The sequence below is a fragment of the Haemaphysalis longicornis genome, unplaced genomic scaffold (genome assembly GCF_048455015.1).
Source record: "Haemaphysalis longicornis isolate Haplotype H1 unplaced genomic scaffold, Haemaphysalis longicornis Haplotype H1 scaffold_10, whole genome shotgun sequence".
In the NCBI taxonomy this organism is placed as follows: Eukaryota; Metazoa; Arthropoda; class Arachnida; order Ixodida; family Ixodidae; genus Haemaphysalis; species Haemaphysalis longicornis.
Window position 1 is genome coordinate 140,516,755 of NW_027526204.1, and position 21,778 is coordinate 140,538,532.

The window sequence follows — 21,778 nt, forward strand, 5'->3', positions numbered from 1 at the left end:
TTGTGCATCAAACTTGTAAACATTACGCATAAATGAGGCAAGTTATTTTAATAGTCGTGTACTCTCAAAAAGACCAGCCATGTAATTTGCCCTGAATTAGAAGGAGAGCACAGTGAGCCTTTTATGCAGCTATGACAAGTAGCGCACAGCTTATCAATGAATACAGGTGAACAGGACCTTTCATATAACCAAAACAAAGTTCCAATGCCTTGTCTGCCCCCACAGCACCAACAACCCACCCTCTCAGTATTAATACTATCTTTCATTAGAACACTGAAATGTTTTCAACACGTTTTCAAAACAAATGTTTTCAAAACATGCCTTTGCTCATTTTTTCTAGATTTGTGATTTATATTTTGTCCGTACCTCTTTTTTTTTTCTTGTTGTTTTTGTGCGTGCATGCTCGCCCCATGTAATACCCTCTTACTGAGGCCATTGAGGAGTACTACCTGAATAAATAAATACTAATTGTGCACTCAAAAGGTGCTCTATATTCCCGAAACTGCAGATCCTCGGCACAAGCCCCACACAAAAGAGTTCCTCCTCACCTTGGCGGTGCGGATGTAGTTGATGGCGGTCTGCTGGTCGCCGCGCTTCTTGGCGTTGATGGCAGCCTTCTTGTACTGGTCCCTGCGGGTGGCCAACACCTGCTCCTGGGGGCTCGGGGCAGCAGTGGGTGCCGAGTCCTGACCTGCACCGACCAACAGGGGAGCTCTGTTAACGGACAAGCACACCTTCACAAATAAAAAGTTGGCTGCGCTCTCCGAGAATGCAAAAGTACTTCTTAATGGTGAACCGACAGGACTGGTCGGTGGTGTAGCTGCAGTTGCAAAGTTTGCCACACTCCCTCGCAATCCAAAAGTGGCACCAAATATGTTAGCAGCTGTTGGAGCGGTGGTGAGACCAAAACAGCCGGCACAGGTGTGGTGTGAGGTGGTTGAGGGGGAAGAATTTGCGGAACAGAGGAGGAGGAGAACGGAAGGGCAGGTGAGATGACTTCTTCTATCCACAGCTGCATCTTTCCCCTCTTCCCACCCTACGACCACCTTGACAGCAAAACGGAGAGCAGGGAAGTCAGGTGTCGGGGGGGCATTGGGACAAAGAAACGCCGTTGGACAACAGATAAAAAAACCCTATACAAGTGCCACTAATCTTGAAACATTCTGTGTGGAAAACAGGGACCAAAAAACAAGTAACAAAGCAACATTCTTTTAGTGTTCTAATGTGCCAAAACTGCAACTATACCTTGGCATTCCTGTGTTATTAACACTGTAGCTGTTTAGCAAATCGTCATTTTTTGCATCCGCAGTTAGAAATACCAAGAAATTGCCGCGCGCACACATCAGTGCGGGCTTTGCGACGACCACTCGGCAGATAACAAAACCAAGAAAATGCAGAGCGCTCGTGTTGGCATGCCTTTCAACGACTGCCCATCATCCCCCAGTGCACATTTGCAAGCCAAGCATACCCACTTAGGGAGATTGGCCAAGACTGGCCAAAAAAACTCCATCATTCGACGTAATCATGGCAACATTTGCTCGGAACGAGAAAGACATGTTGTAGTGCACGCCCCTCAAAGGTGATGTCCAATGATTATCACGTCCAAAAAAAATGAAGGAAGCTCACACTTATAGCAACGACAATAATGGAGTAAAGGTCGTTATGGTAATGAAGAAGAAGCAAATTGTGAGAAAACGAAGAAACCATCGTGAGTCATGAAGGTTGCCTACAGCTTCGCTACCCTCAAGTCTTACGGGTTAGTGTGAGCTTCCTTCATTTTTTTCCCTCCGTTAAATATACACTGAAAACAGCATAAAGACCAATGGCCTCAGTCACCCATTGTAACTCCCCGTACCGCACACACCATTAGGTTGGAAATTAGAGAAATGGAATTTGAGTTGCTCACGTGATGGGACGGGGGGAGCGGGTCTCCGTGCCGGCACGGCCGGGGCCACCGAGGGTGCTGGCTGGTCCGAGGCATCGCCCGCGGGCGGCTCTGAAAGAGGGACGCCAGATGCACCTTGGCCACCGTCCAGTTTGGCAACCTTGGGGGCGGAGCCATCTTTTCCAGATTAGGGGCAGAACAGAGGAAAAGGAGAAGGGGGAGAAAAAGAAAACCCCCAAGAATGAAGCATGCTCTCATGATGACCCCCAAGAGATGGCTGACAGCTACTAGTATTTTTCTTACTGGATCAAATGCCTGATTACTGAACAACAGCATTTTGTTTAGAACTGATCCTTGCAATCTGTTTTTAAGCAGGGTTATTCACATTCTCTGAACCATCTGTGTTGGCTTTTACGGAGGTCTTCAAACAAATTTGTAAGCAAAACACCTACAACACTACAGCAAACATACATTGGTGAACTAGAACAGAAAAGTAAACTGTTCAAGGGGAGGAAGTTGCCACCCTGACCAGTCTATTCTACTTCTAGACTAGCAGCTTTCACGTGGCCTCAAAGCAGAGCCCAACACACAAGCTGAGTAGTCTTTGTTACTGAGGTCAAGGTGCATCTACAACGTAAACATGTCTTGGGCAGGCATACAAGCCCGCAGGACAATTATTGCGAGTTACAATTAGGTTCCTTTTGCTGCCTCATTTTTTCTTCGAGCAGCAAAAGACTGGAATGACCTCCCTCACCACATTGCAGCAATCACCTGTCCATCAGCATTTACACAGAGCGTCACAAGCCATTTTCAAAGTTATTCATGGCTTTTTTTTTTTTTACATTTTGTTTGTAACCCCACCCCTTATGTAATGTCCCTCCGGGGACCTTTAAGGTAATAATTGATTGTGGGGGTTTAACGCGCCGACACAACACAGGCAATGAGGCGCGCTGTAGTGGAGGGTTCCGGATTAATTTTGAACACATGGGGATCTTTAACGTGCGCTGAAATCTCGAACACACGGGCGTTTTTGCTTTTCGCCTCCATCAGAAAAGCCACCGCCGCGGCCAGGAATCAAACTCGCGACCTCGTTCTCAGCAGCGCAACGCCTTAGTCGCTGAGCCGCCGCGGCGGGTACCTTTAAGGTAGTACGATTAAATGAAATGAAATGAAAAAGCAGCTCACGGGAAGCCTCGGAGGCTGCTGCAGGCGGCTTTGGCATGGCGACGGGCGGTGGGATTTCCTCCTCGCTCACTGGCGCCCCTGCCTTGGCCTTCTTCAGCAGGGACTCCAGCGTCTGCAGAGACGAGCCAGAGACAAGACAAGCCAGTCCGGTTACTAACCTTTCACCGTCTGTTGGACACTCTCCTCTGGAAGACACTGTCTCTGCTTGCAACAACAAGAAATCAACCTCTTTCAAGATTCAACAGTAGGCGTCACTACAAGTATTAGAGAAACATAGTCGTATCAGCTGAACCGTTATGTGCACTCGACTGTAGATGTTACATGCCTATTCTAGAGACAGACAGCTTCAAAATTGGCAGTGCACGAATCACTCAACTAAACAAGGGCAGGAGGGCCAGTCTGCATTTTAGAATTAGTTGCAAAATGAACAAAAACAAGCAAGAAAGCTAACAAGTAAAGCAATTCGTAGCATAGTTGAAGGAATATGACGCACATCTTCTCAAACAAACTAATGAAACTATACTGTTTTACGAAGACTAATTTCAAAATTAAGTGTCAGTTCAAACAATTCCTCGACCTACTGAAAACTGTTTTTAAGGGACACCACCATCACCATCAGACTCCCTGAAACAAGAGCTTAACTGTGTGACTCACCTTGACTGCCCGGCCATACCGCCTGGCTTTGGAGCTGTCTCCAAAGGACTTGGCTGCGGCTTCAGCTGCAGTGTAGCTGCGTAGCCGCTCTTGGAGGGTGTCGGTCAGGGACGGTTCACCACTAGGGCTTACAGCGGGACTAGCAGCAGGGGCGGGGCTGAAAACACAAGAGACCGCTTCAACACACACAGCAGATGTTTACACATGCAGGGTAGCGCAGTCAACTGCTAAAATGACCAATTAAAATTTCAGCGAAGCTGTCACAAGCAATCACTCCATATCTAAAGCCAGAAAATGTTTGTGTTTAGCAGTTTTAACTTAATCAGAACCAAATCCATAAACTTACAAATGCTTTGTTAAACACAATTTTCATAACTTCATCTAACACCAAACTGAAGGGGACCACTTGTCAGAGCAATGAAAATCTCTGGCGGCCTCTGCCCTCGGACAACTGCACTTGTGACGGCCATGTTCACCTGTGGGCCCTAGGATGTGTGCTTTCTGTCAGACTAATGAATTCACAGAACCATCAGTTTTAAGGATTTCTCAGCTGAATGAAAGCAATGCTGTTGGAACGACTTCATGTAATGAGTAATTGAAGTAATAACCTTTTTAAGTGGTTGAGTACCACATGTGACCACTCCCCAGTTTCGTCGAGTTCACAAAAACCACTGGAAGGTGTCGTACCACCTATAGGCAAGCTACATCAAGTTTGGTAGTAGCGTCGTAGGCAGGCGGCAGCTTTGTTCTTACTGTGGTAGCCGTCCCAACTCCTCCGACACAAGCAGAAGACACCCATTTGTTACCTGAGTGATGCTGAAGGCATACATTTTCTGGTTATTGAGGCCGGTTATGTACAGCAAGGTGTGTGACCATAATAATAAATATTTCATACGAACTCTGTTATTGTGCGTCTAGCACAAAACCAGCAACACAATGGCTCAGCCACTGAGCCACCATGGCAGGTCATTTTTTTCTTCTTTAATTTCAATCCCACTCTTGTGTACTGCGAACTCCTCCTGATTTGACCTCGTGTTTAGACATGCAATTCTGGTATGCAGTCAGCCCATTGCAATGAACTTTTGAGGGGCAACAAGGCAGATGACCTCGTGCAATTCTTGATTATAGAAATGATAACAACTTGTGGGGATCTCGACATTTCTGTGAACCCTTTTTAGCTAGCATTCGCACGTGGACACCGCTTTGCAACATGCCCTTTCACGACTAGCGTTCCCTCAATCGATGATTTCTTTCAAGGACGCTGCTTCACACGCATGATGGTTGCCTGTTTCGTCTCTGACGGCGCTCGCTCTGTCTGTGAGTGTACTGCCCTTCCCAGAAGCCAGTTCCTCCACTGAAACCATCTCCACCAGTGGCAAAGTGTCTTGAAAAGTCAGAGGATTAGAAAAGTCTTTTTTCTTTTTAAGTGCGAATGCACTTCTTACGCTACCCTGAGTCACGCTTCTGCCACCGTCCGTCTTCAGCCGCAGGTGTTATCGCGCGCGCCCCTCCTCGCCCTTAGCAATGGCGCGGAGCAGAGGGGAGAGCGTGCGTAGCAACGGCGCCATGACGTAGTACGCCACGTGACGTCGCGCGCTCTCGCCTCCTCTCCCCTTCCGCTCGCCGTGACGTCACGCGCTCTCGCCTCCTCTCCCCTTCGCTCGCCTGCCGTTTGCGCGCTCTCGCCTCCGTCTCCCCTTCGCTCACCTGCCGTTTGCGCGTTCTCGCCTCCCTCTCCCCCTTCGCTCGCCTGCCATTGCGCGCTCTCACCTTCTCTCCCGCTTCGTTCGCCTGCCGTCGCGCTGCGCGAGGGTTTAAAGGCGAGGCTGTCGCGGCCCGAACGTGATCAGGCGGGGGTGTTAATGTAACTAACGGGCAAATGCCACCAAATTTCAACAAACTCCCCCTCATAGCATCACCCGTGCATTCGCACTACCTCATGCTCCCCTTCGGGGAAATGTGGGGGAATTTTATATATTTCCTCAGCACACTTCCTGCATAGACACCCAGTGAGCCTGTCTGTAATGTCGTTACTGAGCCACAATCCCGCCTGCACACAGCAGCATCCCGCCGCCCCACTACTCCTGGCGAGCTGAACCACCTCAATCCCTTCAATGCTGTTTACTGTCTCACTCCCATTTCATTGTTTGGCCTAGATACCCTACGCTGCATATTGATGGCACGTGCAGTAAACGCTGCACACGATATTGACCCTTCACCTCCTGCCACCTTTGTCTGTCTTCGCAAACAACAGAGCCCCCAACCGCATGTTTGCTGAGCACAAGTTACTGAGAGGTGGGAATTCCTAGTGTGAATATCCCCACATATTGGCCCATGACAGGCCTTGCACGTGGAGACGAGCGGGCAATGTGCAGCCTCCTTTATTCTGTGTGATGTACAATCCAAGCCCATTTGAGATTCTTCAGGCCTAACTTCCCGGAACGAGCGAACAGCGATGGTGGACTTTAGGTAAACCTGGACATGCCATGACTGTGTTTCTGAGACCATAAACTTGATTCCGAACGTGATTCCTTCAAAACAGCTGCACATGTGCAGCACAGTCCTATAGCAATCCCATGTGCAGCAATGTCCAGAGGTAGCAACAGTTCAATGGCTCGCGTCCAATGATAGCAACAGTTGCCAGAAATGTTAGCACACCTGGTACATCAGGTGTGGCATAAACATATGTGTCCTGCCTCCAATAAAACACCGCTGTAACCATCAGAAGGGCTGTGTTCTCCGCCCAGGTAGGTGCAGGAATGAAAAACAAAAGCCACAACTTAAAGACAGCCATGGAAGGAGCTTTCACCTGGTTGGGAGCACCTGCACAGCCCCTGGAGGTTTCGGTGCCGCCCTCGGTGGTGGCTGTGGTGCAGGTTCTTCTTCGTGATGCACACCACCAAGGTTACCAAGCTCGGCCTTTGGGAGTTGAAAAAACACAACAAAATCATCAACTACCCCCCCCCACAGAACTCTCTGTCTCTCAGTCAAAGATAGAGAAAGAGAGAGTGCATGTGCGTGTATATAAACTGAGTGCCTTTCCTGTGGAATGCACACTAATGAAATCGGTGAAATGCTATCACCAAGCCAACAACAAAGAGACCCTGCTTTTGCAGCTGTCAATGAAGGAGATGGTGTGTAGCTTGAACAGGAAGCGACATCCTTTAGGTTTTACATTCTTCCAGTTACACCACTTCCAGTAATGAGTCCAGCAGAGCTGCTTTAGCAGGCACACGGGCAAAAAGGAATCCACTGCATGGACAAGAAGGGCACGTACCACCAACTCGGGGTCGTCAGAGAGGTTGGCGTCATCGCTTTCCGCACCAGAATCCACGTCCTTCAGGGCAGCCGCCGCCATCATCTGGATCGACGCCAAGTCGGAGGCTGAAAAATTTTGCGGAAATAGTACATTCTGTTTCACACTTGACATTTTCCATGAAGCCATAAACCACAAGATACAAGTCCTGTCAATTGTTAATCGACCACATTTTAGGGGAAATCCCCGAAGTGGAGCAAGTTTCTGCGAAGGAAAGTTTGACATCCATCTCAATGCAGCCGTATGGTTACGAAAGAAACCTAATAAAGCTTTCTCCAAAACTTCGCAGTTGAAGAAAAAAAACTCCCCCCACCTCCCCGAAGGGGATCGTGCGGAAATGCGAATGCATTGGGTGCACCGATGAGTGCACTGCGGCAAGCAGTAATGGAGAGAGGCGTGCGCTCGACTGCATTTATATACATTTTCCGAGCACAGCGAGCGGCGAGAGGGTACGCGGAGAGGAGAGAGAGACCCGGGCAACACGCCCGCCCCGCGCGCGAGCTCTCTCTCCCGCCGAGCTCCGCGATGCGAGCGCCCTCACACGCCCGAGCGCGCTCCTCCTCTCCACTCACTCCGCTACTCCGTCCGAGCTCCGCGATGCGAGCGCCCTCACACGCCCGAGCGCGCTCCTCTTCTCCCCTTGCCCTCCGCTACTCCCGCCCGAGCTACCACCTGCTCCGGTTGCTAGGCGCGCCACAGCTGTTGCTAGGGGCGAGGAGGAGCGCGGAGAGATAACACCTGCGGGCGCACGCCGACGGAGCACGACAACCCCCGACTAAGAAATGCATTCGCATTTACGACGACGACACCGACGAAGGCAGAACTACGAGGCGCGCACTCACGTGCGCTCGTTACGACGACGACGAAGGCAGAACTACGAGGCGCGCGCTCACGCTGGAGGAATGCAGGCGCACGCCGGCCAACAGAGCAAGACAACCCCCGGCTAATAAATGCATTCGCATTTAAAATTCATCCTGGTCCAGGATTTGAACCCGGGACCACCGCTTAACCGGAGCAGTCGCTCTACCAACTGAGCTAACCAGGAGGCTAATCGTTTGTAGCGCGAGAGCGAATTGATCAACAACTCGAAGTGAGGGACAGGTCTTTATACGTTTTAGCGAAAAATACAAAGAGACGGAAAAAGACTGCAACAAAGAAGACACCAATATTTGTGAACAAACGAAGTACACAGGGCTTTCCTTAGAGGAACTTTGTTCTACTGCAAGGGAACAAATACTTTCGCTTGGGTAGCAGCTGAGACAGGGCTTTCCTTAGAGGAACTTTGTTCTACTGCAACGGAACAAATAATTTCGCTTGGGTAGCAGCTGAGAAGGAGTGGAGCACTTGGTTTTGTAGCAAAGCAAAAGCTGTAAACAAGCAATCTTTGAAGCAACTCTGAAACTTTATTTTAAGATCACGACAACTGGGTACAGCTTACCGAGTACAGTTATGACCCCTTAAAGGGGCCACGGAGACAAAATACAAATTTCTTTCATTCGGAAGATTTTGTGTTTTATAGTGCCCCGAGCGTTTGACAGGCAGCAAATGATGCCATAGTCACTGAGAAATTAATTTAGGTTAAAATTTTGATTCTCCCGCCAAATCTTGTGTTTTCGAAAAGTTTGCCATGAAGTCATGAGGGCAGGAATTCAAACGAACTTCCACTGCGTCATTAGGCTCTGCAGCCTTGCTTACCGTCAGTCCTCCTAGATGGCGCTACCATAATCAGCCACAGACCGTTGTCTACCATTGCTTTGTTTTTGACCGTAACTGCTCCTAACTCCTTTTTGTTATGGTAGAGAGTAATCGTTTTGTGAAACATGGGGTATTCTCGACAAACAGTGTCACGTAAGTCAACGTCGCGTACGCCAATCGGCCAGTGTTGTGTAAGACAACTCCAAAGCGGCAGACTGCTGTGCAGCTAAAACAAGCATAGTGCGCCCAGTACCAACAGCAGTGCGTATCAGTACTTCAATGCTTATGTGTAATTTCGTAACTTTCATTGTTTACCGCACCTTTCGTACTGCTGTAAAATTAATATGCATTACACTTAAGTGCAAATAGCTCGTTCGGCAAGCTTATAAGCCGTGCTTAATTTGCATTTGCTTTTGCCGGCCTCAGCCGAATCGCACAGCTGGGCCCATATGATATCCTAGGTTCTGTTGCAGGAAATGAGCTAGTGGGTCGCATGGCCATTCCCTTTTTTATATTTATATAGCATACTTGAGCGAAGTGTGCGTTATAAGGAGTGTCAGTATGGTTCTAACGAGGCAATCTTTCGAACGAACCCAACTTATGTTTTGTCTGCATGGGTATTTTTGCGGCACATTGTTACGGCAGCAACATAAATCCAAACTGGAATTAAACAGACATGTGCAATTAATGCGCTGAATGACCACTCTGTAGTTGTCACACGGCAAAACTAAATCCCATTTGGGCTAAAGGATTTTTGCTGGCATTGAAGGCCTTTCATTGAATATCGTACACGGCAGCTTGGCATTCAGCAAAACACTTGAGCTCTTCAATACACCCATGCTAGCTTCTGAAGCATTTTTTTTTGTGTGGGTGCGTGTGCACAATGACTGTTGAAGACATAAAACAAAAAGGCGAATTTTTAAGACTGTGTGCATTCTTACTAAACATACTCTGCAAAATTCACTGTGCACAATTTTAGCTGCGTTGTGGTAAGTCATTTAAGCTTACAAATGCATGCAGTAAAAGTCGGCTAATGCTGACACGTTTGTTAATGCCTCCCCAATGCACTTTTCTCAACATTACCTATTAGCCTTTTATGACAACACTAGGATCCAAGAATAATGCTCCCAATGCTAACACCAAAAATCAATCAGCACTGCAGCTAAAAGCATTCTCAAACGAAAAATGACTGCTGAAAACGTTGCAGCGAAAGTATAAAGTTCATGAATTGGGTCATACTGGAAAGGTCATGTCGAAGAAATCTAGGAGAGAGTACTCAAATTTTTAGGCATTGTGCATTTCTGCAAGGTGTAAAAAATTGGGCCCATCTCCCCGCGAGGGGGACTCGAGTAAATGCGTCGCATAGGGGGTGGGTGTATTGCGTTAACGTTTAGTGTTTGCGGAGTTGGTGGTAGTGAATGCGTTGTATCAGAAGCTTCTTGACGTAGTTTGAATGAGTCAAGGATATAAGGCGCGTTCGTAGCCTCCCATTCTGTGTCGGCTTTGTGGCGCAGTGGGTAGAGCACCATGTACATTGCGTTCCGCCCGCAGGGTCGAGGGATCGAAACCAGGCGCCGGATAGTATTTTTTTTATATAGTGTAGGGGGAGGGGTGCGGACTACGACTACGGACGTCAACGCTGGTGACATCGGGAGTTACTGAAATGCTCTGCATTTAAAATCTATGTTACATCGGCAATGAAATTGTTTTTTGCTGCTTTTTACTGCAACTGGTGGAACTGTTCAAATTCAAGTGTAGGGGACACGTGATTTCTCATACTCTAAAGATGATAGAAAATCACATTTTCCCAACAAGACCAAAGATTCTCAACTCCCAAGTTTTAAGATTCGTGCCCTTTACTTGAAAGGCATAACAAGTGCAGACGTCAGCATATTCTCCTTCCATCAGGAATGCAGCCACAGTGGTTCTGTTTTGAATCCATGACCTCGTGCTTATGAGCCTTCAATTCTCAGTCACAATGTCATGCAATCCCCGTCCAGCTGTAGTCATTTTGCTCACGTCAAGAAGCCAGCTGAGCACAGATCCTGAGTAGCGGCATCAAAAAAATTGGAATTTCAAGAGCTCCGTATACCCAAATGGTCGATACTAATAAGGGTGCTCTGAAGACCGCAAGAGCCTGCATGGTACGGATAATCCCGATCATGCTTCATCGCTGCCACCATAAATGCGCCAAGTTTCTTCTGAACTCCCAGACAAATGGTTCACACATGACAAGCAGCAAATAGTGATGGCAGTAAGGGCAAAGCACTGATTAACACGAACCTGGCTTAGGTTTCGGCTTCTTTGGCTTCGCCTGAACTCGTCCGGACAGCAGGGCCGACAGCTCCGCCTCCAGGTCCCCTTCGTCCGCATCATCGTCACTGGCGTCGTCGTCGTTACCAATGGCATCCAAGTCCGGCATGTCAAAGAGCCCAAGCTACAACGGTGACAGATGTCAGAGAATTAGAAGAGGTCGGCGACCGCTCACAGACTGCACAGAACTGGTAAATCGATGAGGCCTACTGCTAAACGCAGGTTCGAACTAGGTAAATAGTGAAGAATCTACTGGCAGAATACATGAGCACTACACATCCAAGGATGCGCTGTTTCGGAGCAAAACACTCTGACGTAACAAGCACCGAAACCAAATTTATTGGCATAGACCGACATCACTGCGTGGTGCGGCGACAGTAGCACACGCAAAGTCGTGACAGCCCATCCAAGTTCCTTCCAATAACAAGCGCGTCGCATACAGTTAGAAGGAGTTGTTCACCCGTAGGCCCGCGCTTGCACTATCGTGCGATTCCGCGTGTAGTCATGCATGCATGAAACTGGCGTTGGTTCATGCCGGAAAGATAATTGGAGCTAAATGAGGTTACCTTTCCGGCATCTCCTCTACAAGGGCAAGCGAAACCGAAAAGAGCCGCAAAGTAGGTTTTCGTGTTGAATAAAGAGCGACTGGTGATGCAAGCAGTGGTAATGTCTTGTAACGCAGCAACACACACATCATCCGATCATAGCGCCTCCGCGGGTAGCTGAAAGACAGAAATTCCGCCTTTCTAGCGCTCGATCGCGGTTGCCCGCTCGCATTAACGACCAGATATGAGCGATTACGACCGTCCCGTCGCAGCAGGCGCTCAAACGGAAAACTCGCCCTTACCTGAGCCAGTGATCCTGCAGCCCCGCCGGCGCGCGCCTTGCTAGCTCCTGAGCGCCTTGCCATGTCGCCTGTTTATGCTTTACACCATGACAATCATGTAACAGTCCAGGTGACTACAAACATTCAAGGGCTTCCCCAAGCGCGAGCAGCTGGGTTACGGTCACTGGGTGTGAACGGCGAAATTGGATTGCTCTGGCTTCGGTTGGCTTCGTCTTGCAAATTACGCAGCAAGCCATAGCAAGCCGCTCTGGCTAATTATGATAGTATAAAATTTTGATGTTGGATAGTCGGTTCCGCCCGCGTAAGGAACGTATGGCCCAAAACGACAAGTCCGCATCAAGCACGCATGGCAGCCGGTTGTTTCGCCCCAGTACGCAGGTGTCACATACGATCATGCTTCTTGCGCTCTGTGGCTGCTTTGGCGCTAGGCCAGCCAGATGTGTCTTCAATTTGGCTTGAGACTACGCCCTCGGATACACATGTACAGCTCGTTTTCGTCTGGGAGTGCGACCGAAACCCCGACCTTCCCCCCCATTCCCAACCCTTCCCGTGAGCAGTGGGAGAGCATGTTGTCCAGCTCGAGCCTCGACGACCAGATGATCTTGGTTGACCGAGCGGACAGAGCCAGGACAGCCCATGGACTTCCGGACTAGGAAGCCACCCCACAATTTATTTTTGCTCATTAAAGTTTCTTCTCTCTCTCTCTCTCCCTCTTCAGCCATGTTCTAGTTCACTATATATTCAATCACATCATCACCACAGAGCCACACTAGGGTGGCTAGGCACCCTACCCACACCACTACCTTCCCCTCCTAATGGAGATTAGAGCCTTCCATAAAAGTATTCCTCCTACCCCTATTTGGTTTTCACTCCCTGAATCAGTTAATGATAGTTCGGCGCAGATGTTGCCACCGAGCAGAATTGGCTCTGCACTTGAATTCAGCCACTGCAGCCTAATCGAACACCCTTATTCAGCATCTTATTTGCCATTCCAGAATTGTTCGTGTTCAGTCCAGGCCAGCTTGGGCACAGGAATACGGATCTACTCTGGGCAGTCCAAAGTGACAAATCGAAGACCTCACCACGCAACCTTGTCATACGCAAGCACTAGTTAAGCGTGCACACACATCACTTTTTCGTGAAAGGTTTCAATGCCTAACATTCGGGTAAGTTTTTTTGTACTGGATTAGCCGCAGCAGTAATTCATCCCGTCAGCTTCCACAAGCCGTGGAGGGTTTTCCTGAGGTTGCAAGCATAGAATTCTCAATCTATTGAGAAGCTCTGTGGTTGCAGGGAAGATCTGGGATTACAGGATCCTTTTTAATCAGTAATCATGACCCTCACATTCAATTTGCTATAGCAGCCTTCGGCATTGCCTGTATGCTTTGTGCGCTTATTTTTCCATCCATGTTTGACTGAATAAACTTTTATTTGAACGATCATGGGACGTTGTTCCAGGCCCCACTGTGTGGAAGATTTCCTTATTCCAGGGTACCTTGGCTTCTGTTGGCGGCCCTCGCCCTCATTACCAGGGTGGAATGGATGTTGGCATCCGAACTGGCCAGGGTAGCTCTCCACTGCTCAATAGAAGAGTTGGGGATTGGAGTGCGGTCTGGAGTTTTCTGGCAGTCCCACACAGTAGCAAATTTCGGACAGTGGTGGCAGAGGGGCAGGCATTGGGTAGGGGAAACAGACCCAAGGCGAGTTGGGTGGGGTTGGTGTTGGTCTGTAGTCTTTAGAAGCACAGATCCTTCCCTCGCAAGGCGTCAATGTGGGTGTGGTTGCTTGCAACGTTCACGTCAGTAGTGTGTATGTTGTATGTCTGTATGTTGGCGACTGCACCTAATTTAAAACTTACCATGTTGTTATACATTTTTTTGGTGTTCGCACAAAAGACCACACCAGTGATGCATTTCAGTGTTTGGCACACTTCCTCGTGCAGCCGCACTTCCTGCTACCCTCAGATAAAATCTGTAGGCACACGTAGGGAAGCTTCCATGGTGTGGTTACAGTCTGCAAAATTCTTCAGGTTGCACAACTTCCTGTGCACGCAATAAGCCCAGCTTGTACTCATTGGTAACCTTCTTAAGGTTGCACAACCTTCTCTGCATACACATAACCCAGCTGAAAACACAATTCGTTCAATTGGAACCAATTAGAAAGTGCGAATGGTTCCAATTAGACCAGTTGTTTTTTTTCAGCTGGGAAGGCCGAACTTCAGTTCTCATTGGTTTTGTGCAACTCCTCTGCTTTTGCCAGCACTTAGTTATTGGATGGGAGGGTCTCAATGACCACTGACACTATTGTTCTGGGCAAGCCAGCTGATAGAATCCTTATCAATTGCACAATGGCACACACACCCTGGACGCAGATTAGTAGCGATCTTTTCATAGAAAGAGTTGTCAAGGAACCCCCTCCAAGCACCACCCAGTGATGTTCGTGCGGGGAATATTTTTTGGGGGGAATTTTCGGCGGCAATTCTGGCCACAAGAGAATCTAATATTCACGGAATTTTAGGAGTCTTGGAGTAAAAAGGAAAAATAATGTCAGTGAACCGACCTCGCATTGTTTATTACTTTTCTTTTAAAACGTTCTGCTACACTTCATCTGATTTATGTTCAAATTTCCTCCACAGTTGTGCTCATACAAGCCACAAGCATCCCTGAACATTTCCAATACAGCTCATAAAACAGGAGGGAGCATAGAGGAATGAACGCTCCGTGAAAAAGAGCTAGTAAAGGGTGAAGTGGTGGCGGTGAAGCCTTTAGTCCGCGTGCTATTAACAGAAGATGGCGGCCGCACTTCCGGCGCCTAGCTAAAATTACCTCAATTACCCAACACTGTCTAGTTTTTTCGCACGGGTAGTTTTAACTTAGAGCTCTAGCACGCAAAGTTTGCTGCTTCGTACAAAATGTGAAATGCATGGTGAAATGCTGCTGAGCAGCCGATATAGAGGAATTTAGTTCACGCCGATTTTCTGAACAGCGTGTGCAGGCGGAAGCTTACGTGAAGTATCCTTACGTGGCGCTGGCTAACGCCCAAAACCGAACAGGAATCTGCGTAAAGATCAGCTGCAAAGCGAGAATGCTGGGAAATTTTCGAAATCTCGAGAAACTTGCAGGGAAACTGCTCCAAAAATGGAAATTTTTCTTCCCAGTATGGAACACCACTGGCACCACCAAGGATTACCACCAGCAAATGTGATCATGTCTAGAAAAGGGACCCAGTTGCAACGTCGACGGAAGGATTGGCTCACAAGTGTTTTTTTCTTCCACAAGCAATTTCGATAATTCTTGATTTTCCCATTTGGCAGGCACCACAGTTCACCCACTTCCCTATTTTGCAAAGTACCTGTAAAACAACTTTTACCTTCAGCAAATACGACACACACACTGTACAGCTGAAAGTTGCACAATATACAGTGCGACTAGCCACAGCACTTGCAAACAAAGCCAGGTGTGTCAAACTAGCTGGCGGTTTAGGAGCCTATTAGGAACCTCACCAATGCTTTGCCTTGGACACCATGCCTCTCTGCAGCCAATTTAATATCCACCTTAAAGGAGTACTGAAACCAATTTTCTGTAGTAATATTACACAGTTCCCTCCCTTTACTCAACAGAATAGCCTGGCTTAAATTAGCGCCGCCTGCGACGAGTGGAAAACACTTTAATTTCATCTCGTCTATCGCGCCGATGAAACAGCATGCGGAGCGGTGCGACATCAGCCTGGGGTAGCGAATAGTAGTGACATTGCCATGTGCCTCCAGCGCTCGCCAGAAACTCGTGACGTCGCTTGACACATGCAGCCCGGTGAGCTGCGACTTGGCGTGTTCACAAACTGACGCGCGTAGCCAGAACTACAGGCACAACCGATGCCCAGAAAGGCACTCTTGCCAAAAATAAAGTTTCACACGCAGGAAAGCTGATAATATAGCCCAGAATCACAACAGAGGTTGCCATCAGGACTTTTACTGACAGCGGTCATTGAATTTCCACTGCAAAGGTAGGCCTAATGCCTTCAGGCAACTCAGCCCGTGGCAGCGCGGTCAAAACGCCCCCACCAACTTCTGCAATGTTTTGACATCGCACAAAAGGCGAGGTCCTACTGCGGTTCTGTCATATGCGCCCTCTCGTCTGAAAGTGCACGAAAGTGAAATCGTCAATTTTCAGGCAGTTCAATGTAATTATTGCGCGCTCAAGTATTTAAAGTACTGTTTCGGATTCACCAGGCCATTATGCATCCATAAAAGCAGTAAAAATGGAATACAATTTTGGTGTCAGTACTCCTTTAAGGTGAGAAAGAATAACTAGCGCCATTAGTGCCAACTAAAACTCAAATTAGGTTAAACACTAAGAAAACAGTTCTAATAAAACTGGAGCAATAATATGCAAACCATTCCACACTACTTCAAAGCTCCAGCAATTACTTTTCCAGTAAAATGAACAGCACACACAAACCAGCTTCATGACTCAAAAAGCATTTATTCTGCAATCACCCATTTAAAAATACTTCACTCACTCAATATTTACAATTCTCAAGCATGTCACAAAGTAAGCATTAGACAAACATATTTACAATCTCGTCCTCAAGCACCATCAGAGCTGAATTTCAGAGCAAGTTTAGTTCAACACAGATACCAGAGATTTCATACTTTTCAGAATCAACAAATCAAACATTACAACTTGTTTGACTAGCAATCAATGCCATTTTCGGAAAAAAAAAAATACAGAACGAACTTCCAAAGAAAACACCAGAACTTGTTTGACTGGCACTCAACCATCATTTTCAAACAAACCGAACAAATTGGCAAGTGGGCAACGTCCAGGAAACTTCACCATGGTTTACCACACCTACCCAACACCATCCTTTCCTTACTTGGGGTCTGTGGTCACCAGGTCAGCGCCAAGTCAGCAGCAGACGCTATAAAGCAAAAATCTTCTCCAATAACTTGTTCTCTGCACCCAGCGCGACAGTGTTGTGCTAACCTAACTGCGTGTGCACTAACGTACAAAATAAACGAAACTGAGTGCAACCGTTAACGGCACATTTGAAGACACAAAAGCTAGCAAGGTTAACTTGACCTTAGCTGTGGTTGCGCTAACTGTTGTGTCAGGACAGGTTGGGGTGGGTAATGGATACCAACCATCAGGAAGGGCAGAAGCAGTGTGTGACCGTGACGATTCTCCGTCGCCGTGCCGGGCATTGATTCGGCCTTCTCCTTTCCGGACCTTCCTTCCGTCAGAGACGTTCACCTGCAACGAGAAAGGCCGTGAAAAGCAAAAAAAGCGTCTGTCCGGGGTTCAAATTGGCAGCACACACGAGTTCGGCGTCCTACAGTTAACACGGGTATAATGGAGGACACAACTCTACCGACCATCGTTAGTCGCACGCTCACAACGGAACACCTTTCTCCAGGAGTCGTCTGCAGCCCGCTCAACCGATGGAGCTCACGACGTTGCACTGTTCTTCCTTGGTTCCAAGCTTCTTGGACTTGACGGCGCAGCGATGGCAAAACTCGAGGGACACAGCTCCGTTGTCTACATGAATGCAAACTCCCCCCGCACTCTCACCGGGCGGCCTTCGCTTGCCTCCAGCAGAAACGTAGTCGTGGTCGTCTTGCATCCTCAGGCGCTTCGGAGTGGCACCATTGGAGAGGGACGTCGCCAAGCTAGGCCTAACGGACCGAATGCTTCGCACCAATGTCGATATCTCGTCAACGTTGCAAAGCACGCTTCTCAAGTACTGCACCTCTTCGCTCAGCTCCTCGATCTCTCTATTCATGTCCTCCGAGCGCCTCTTAAGCGTCGCATTTTCCGTAGACAAGGCGCGGACACTGCGTTCAAGTTTGCTCACGTACAGCTTTTTCTTCAGTCGGTTCTCCCGCGCGGCGATAGCGTTCTTGGTCATGCAGCTGCCCCGACTCTTGAACGCCTCGAGGTAGTCCTCTTCCAGCTCGCCGTGCGACCCTGGCGAACCAGGGTCCTCATCGTCATCAACGTGAACATCATCAGAGCTGGAAAGCGACTCGCCTTTCGCACAAGTGCGGGACTTACCGGCGAGAACGGCGTAGTTAGGCCTAGCTTGGCGAGCGGACTTGGGACGGGTCGACGCAGTCCGAGTGACCACTCGGGGAGGCTCAGGCGAGACAACTTCTCGTGAGTCGTCTGCGCAAATCTCGGAGGACGCCGCCAGTTCGCTGACTGCGATGTCGGAGAAGATGCTGTCGTCACCGTCTCCGGCGTAATGACCCAGCATTATGTCTCGAAGAATGGGCCCGGCGTCCATGTCTTCCAACTCGGCCTGGAGAGCTACGGGAAGAAAAAAAGGAAACGCGTCCGCGGACATTATTACGGCTTCGAGCTCTAACTATACGGAATAACTGGTCGTAGCAAGAGTAGCGTACCCGATTTCGGTTACTTTTCGTCGCTAATTGCAAAGACGATTCATTCAACTGGCTACGAACGTTACTGCAACGTGCACGGTGAGTGAACACAAAGAAAATTTTTTCGCACAGTGTTGCCGGTGTTATCGGTGATTCTGCTGTTGCCTGCGGCTGCAGAAAAAAACTAAAACGCGAAGGTGCCTATATTTAGTAATGTTTAGACAATATTTTAAAAACAATAAATAACCACGCAAATAAAATGTTTATGTCAAGCTTTTATGCTGCTGACTTTTCTAAAAAAATATACTGCTTCATTTATTGCCGTGAAAATAGCGATGTGGTATTCTCAAGGCAGAACAAAGGCTTGGAGCGCAAATTTTAAATGGGAGTTTGCACACCGATACAGAAGTGGTCGATAAATACTAACAAACATTACTGCAGCCCCTCATTAGCAACCTGTTTGTACCCTTTTGGGGAGATAGGTACAAAAGGTAGTGGTCATCGCTGTGTGTATTTTGTTCACATGCACATTATCGACGGCAGAGAAGTTTTCTTTCAAGCGCCGCAAAGGTACATCAGCGACTCTGTAGAAGGAAACTTTAAATAAATAAAAAAAAATTTATTTTGATTAAAAAGTATTAACTCGAAATGCACTGTCTCTTCAAAATTCGGTCCTCGGTTTTCGCGAACCGCTCAGCCGACGCTGGCGTTTTGCACTGGTACTGTTGAAGCTGACCAGAGCACACGGCAAGGCTGCACATTGAGTCCACTTCTTTTTTCGTGTTTACTGATGAACTGACTCACTGCCACGATCAGGATTTTTTTTTTTCTTTTCTGTCCACTTCTGCGGGAGATGTCAAGTCTTTGCAAAAGAAGGAAATTCTTGCGCGGTATACAACGTATACTTCTCAAAAATGCGGAGCGAGAATAAAAACAAAAACAGGCTGGACATAGAAAATGAAAACATAATCTACACTTTACACAAATCTCAACTAAACATGGCTGGCGATTTGCGGACTATTCGCGACCCCATGTGGTTGATAAGGCAAATCTGAACAATTTGTTACCAAGTTTTGGCAGTAACATTAGATTCAAGCAGTAAGCTTTAATTTGTTCTTGCGCAGCTCAAGAAGGAACATCGGACCCAACGGAATAACGCTAGAATGGACAACTTCGCGAAACATCTATGTGATTTTAAAAGGATATGTAGTTTAATACGAGCTGCTCGGTCGAGGCTCGAAATATATATGGACTATGCACAAAACGTAAAGTGGCGACTACCGGAACAGATAGGAGAATGTAAAACCGGAACGCATTCCGAAACTAACGTCACATAACATTTTCAAATGATGTGCTAACACATTTTTGGCCATTCTAGGTTGTTACTTTCTTTCCTGCACATATATATCATGTGTTCATTGCGACCCTTCGGTGATTACTTCATGCAAAATTACATGCGTAACCTGCGTAGCATCCTTGCTCATCCACCAGCAATACAATCGCAGTTCCAAAGCGCGCAGTACAAATAAATAATAATAACAAAACGAGCTACACGAGCGAAAAAAAAAAAGAGTTAGAAATAGGCCAAAGTGTCTGTCTCCACGCTAGGCCAGGGCGTCGGTTAAAAATTGTGATTCCGTCAATCGGCTGGCTGCAATCGGTTAATCGATCGATTAATCGGTTGGGTTGGTGTACGGTTGTTCAGAGACATCCCAAGTGAAGTAGGCAGGTCATCACCACGGTGCTGATGCGGGCGAGACGCTTATCACCGCGTTCGTCACTCACACTTTTCTAGAATCGGGAACATCAGCACTCGAAGTAATCGCGGGGAGTGCCTATTAATCGTGTTTTGCTTACGATACAGTCAGTTTATACAACTACCGAAAGGTGCGGGTACCCGCTCGGGGATTTTTGTACCGCGTGGTTTTGTATTGAGAGTAGCTATTTTGTCGACTATCTTGGCTATAAGCTTTCGGTTTTAATCACTACCACGTCTAATCACGCTTGCATCGTTTCCTATCGTGGCATCAGACGGTTTATTTGAACGCGAATACGATCCTCCACACGCTTGTGCACAATTTCAACACGGCACTCTTGTTCTAGTTAGCTCAAACGACGTCAACCGATTAACCGGTTACAAAAATTAATCGCGACTAAAGCATTAATCGATTACTCGAAAGGTTAATCGATCAATCGCCCACCCCTTCTCCACACCTAACTTGAGAGGCAGAGAGCATGTATTGCAACCTAGCAACCGACTTTGCACACCCTTTTTTTTTATTTGTGTGCAGTTACTCAAGAGCAGTAGTTCGCACATCGCCCACAAAGCGCAGTGGGGCTGTTACAGTGTACACAGCATGCACGCACTGGTATGCGGCGCAAAACTGATGGCGCCTCGTTCCTTGTACAGCTGCGCGGACGCAGCACGCAAGCTGGATCGCCCCAGGCACACCTTCAAGACGACAAAGCCTCTAGAAGTGCGTGAATGCCAAGAGAGGGCGCGGTCACTTAGGACTCATAATCGTGGGTGTTGCCTCTAAACAGTGCCACCCACATTGGATTACTCGGGAAGCAGAGGATAAAGAATGCCCTGGATGAAGATGCAGCTAGGAGGACTTCATTGTCTGAGTGGCGTTATCCGTTCATCTCGGGTCGTGGAAGGGGAGGGAAGGGGCTCTAGCGCGGCCAGATGGGAGCTTCACACGAGAATCGCGGGGGCAGAAGCGCCGTTTGATTCCGCCTCCGCGAGCCGTGGCCGACGGCGACAAAGTCGTTGCTTCCCACACGCTGGCGCTGCTTCAGAGAGACGCCGGCGGTAGTAGTAGCACGCCATGTGGCGACCTGCTCCCGTCTCTCTCTCTCTCTCTCTCTCTGGGACACGTGCGCTGATTACAGCCAAAGACGAGAGGAAAGGGAATCGTACTCCGTGTGTGTAATAGTAGATTCAATGCATGCGTGCTTCCATCCTATGTAGAGCACCTAAAATTACAAAGGTTAATCAAAGTGTTGCAGACATGGGCTTGGGAGAGTTGGTGCGTCGGTGCAGCGTGGCGACCGGTTGGTTTATCTCAAACTTTCGTGTTATTTCTGCTTTTCTTGTATTTTTTACTGTCAGCGTATATAATGTAACTTCCCGAAAAATAAAGTCAATTGTAAGTCAGCGCTCGTGGTTGTCACCTTCTTCTTGTGTTTGCCTGTGCTGCGCTGTTCCCTTCTTCGTACCTAAAATTGGTTTACGCACGTTTGTCTCAAGATTAACGCCAGGCCGGTTGTGAGCGTTCAACAGGCATATTCGACGTTTGCCAGCACTTTCTTTTTTAAAACAATTTACTGTGTAACTAAGCTGCCATCGAAAAAATCCCGAAAAAAGAAAAAAAAAACGCTGCATGATCCTGTACAGTATAAAACGACTAATTTTTGGAGGGGGTGGGGGTGGAGCGGCGCTAAGTGATTGACAGCGACATAAATTCATGTGTACGAGAATGTGTACGCGCATAAAAG

General features: G+C 47.9%; 2 protein-coding genes across 5 annotated transcripts in view; both read right to left on the reverse strand.

Annotated features, from left to right (window-relative positions):
- Window positions 1-12,096, reverse strand: part of L(2)gd1 (lethal (2) giant discs 1) — a 42,089-nt gene extending 29,993 nt beyond the window's left edge. The window contains exons 1-8 of one of the 3 annotated variants that reach the window (XM_077691018.1): window positions 11,896-12,096; window positions 11,019-11,172; window positions 7,002-7,108; window positions 6,534-6,643; window positions 3,725-3,881; window positions 3,071-3,182; window positions 1,907-2,062; window positions 549-691 (exon numbers count right to left, since the gene is read on the reverse strand). In XM_077691018.1, the coding sequence (XP_077547144.1) occupies window positions 549-691; window positions 1,907-2,062; window positions 3,071-3,182; window positions 3,725-3,881; window positions 6,534-6,643; window positions 7,002-7,108; window positions 11,019-11,172; window positions 11,896-11,958 (1,002 nt within the window). In that variant the 5' untranslated portion in view covers window positions 11,959-12,096. The remainder of the gene's footprint in view (window positions 1-548; window positions 692-1,906; window positions 2,063-3,070; window positions 3,183-3,724; window positions 3,882-6,533; window positions 6,644-7,001; window positions 7,109-11,018; window positions 11,173-11,895) is intronic. The other 2 variants (XM_077691020.1, XM_077691019.1) reach the window with 2 other exon arrangements.
- Window positions 12,097-16,356: 4,260 nt separating this feature from the next.
- On the reverse strand, window positions 16,357-18,448 carry LOC144159497 (uncharacterized). Of its 2 annotated transcripts, XR_013320320.1 has the most exons (3): window positions 18,299-18,448; window positions 17,039-18,203; window positions 16,357-16,815 (listed from the first exon to the last, which is right to left on the reverse strand). XR_013320320.1 is itself a non-coding variant. In XM_077691021.1 (2 exons), exon 2 carries the CDS (start codon window positions 18,178-18,180, stop codon window positions 17,329-17,331), a length of 852 nt encoding a protein of 283 aa, XP_077547147.1. In that variant the 5' UTR covers window positions 18,181-18,203; window positions 18,299-18,448; the 3' UTR covers window positions 16,357-17,328. The 2 variants fall into 2 exon arrangements, 1 of the variants encoding a protein (XP_077547147.1); XM_077691021.1 differs by having other exon boundaries at window positions 16,357-18,203.
- Window positions 18,449-21,778: the final 3,330 nt, after the last annotated feature.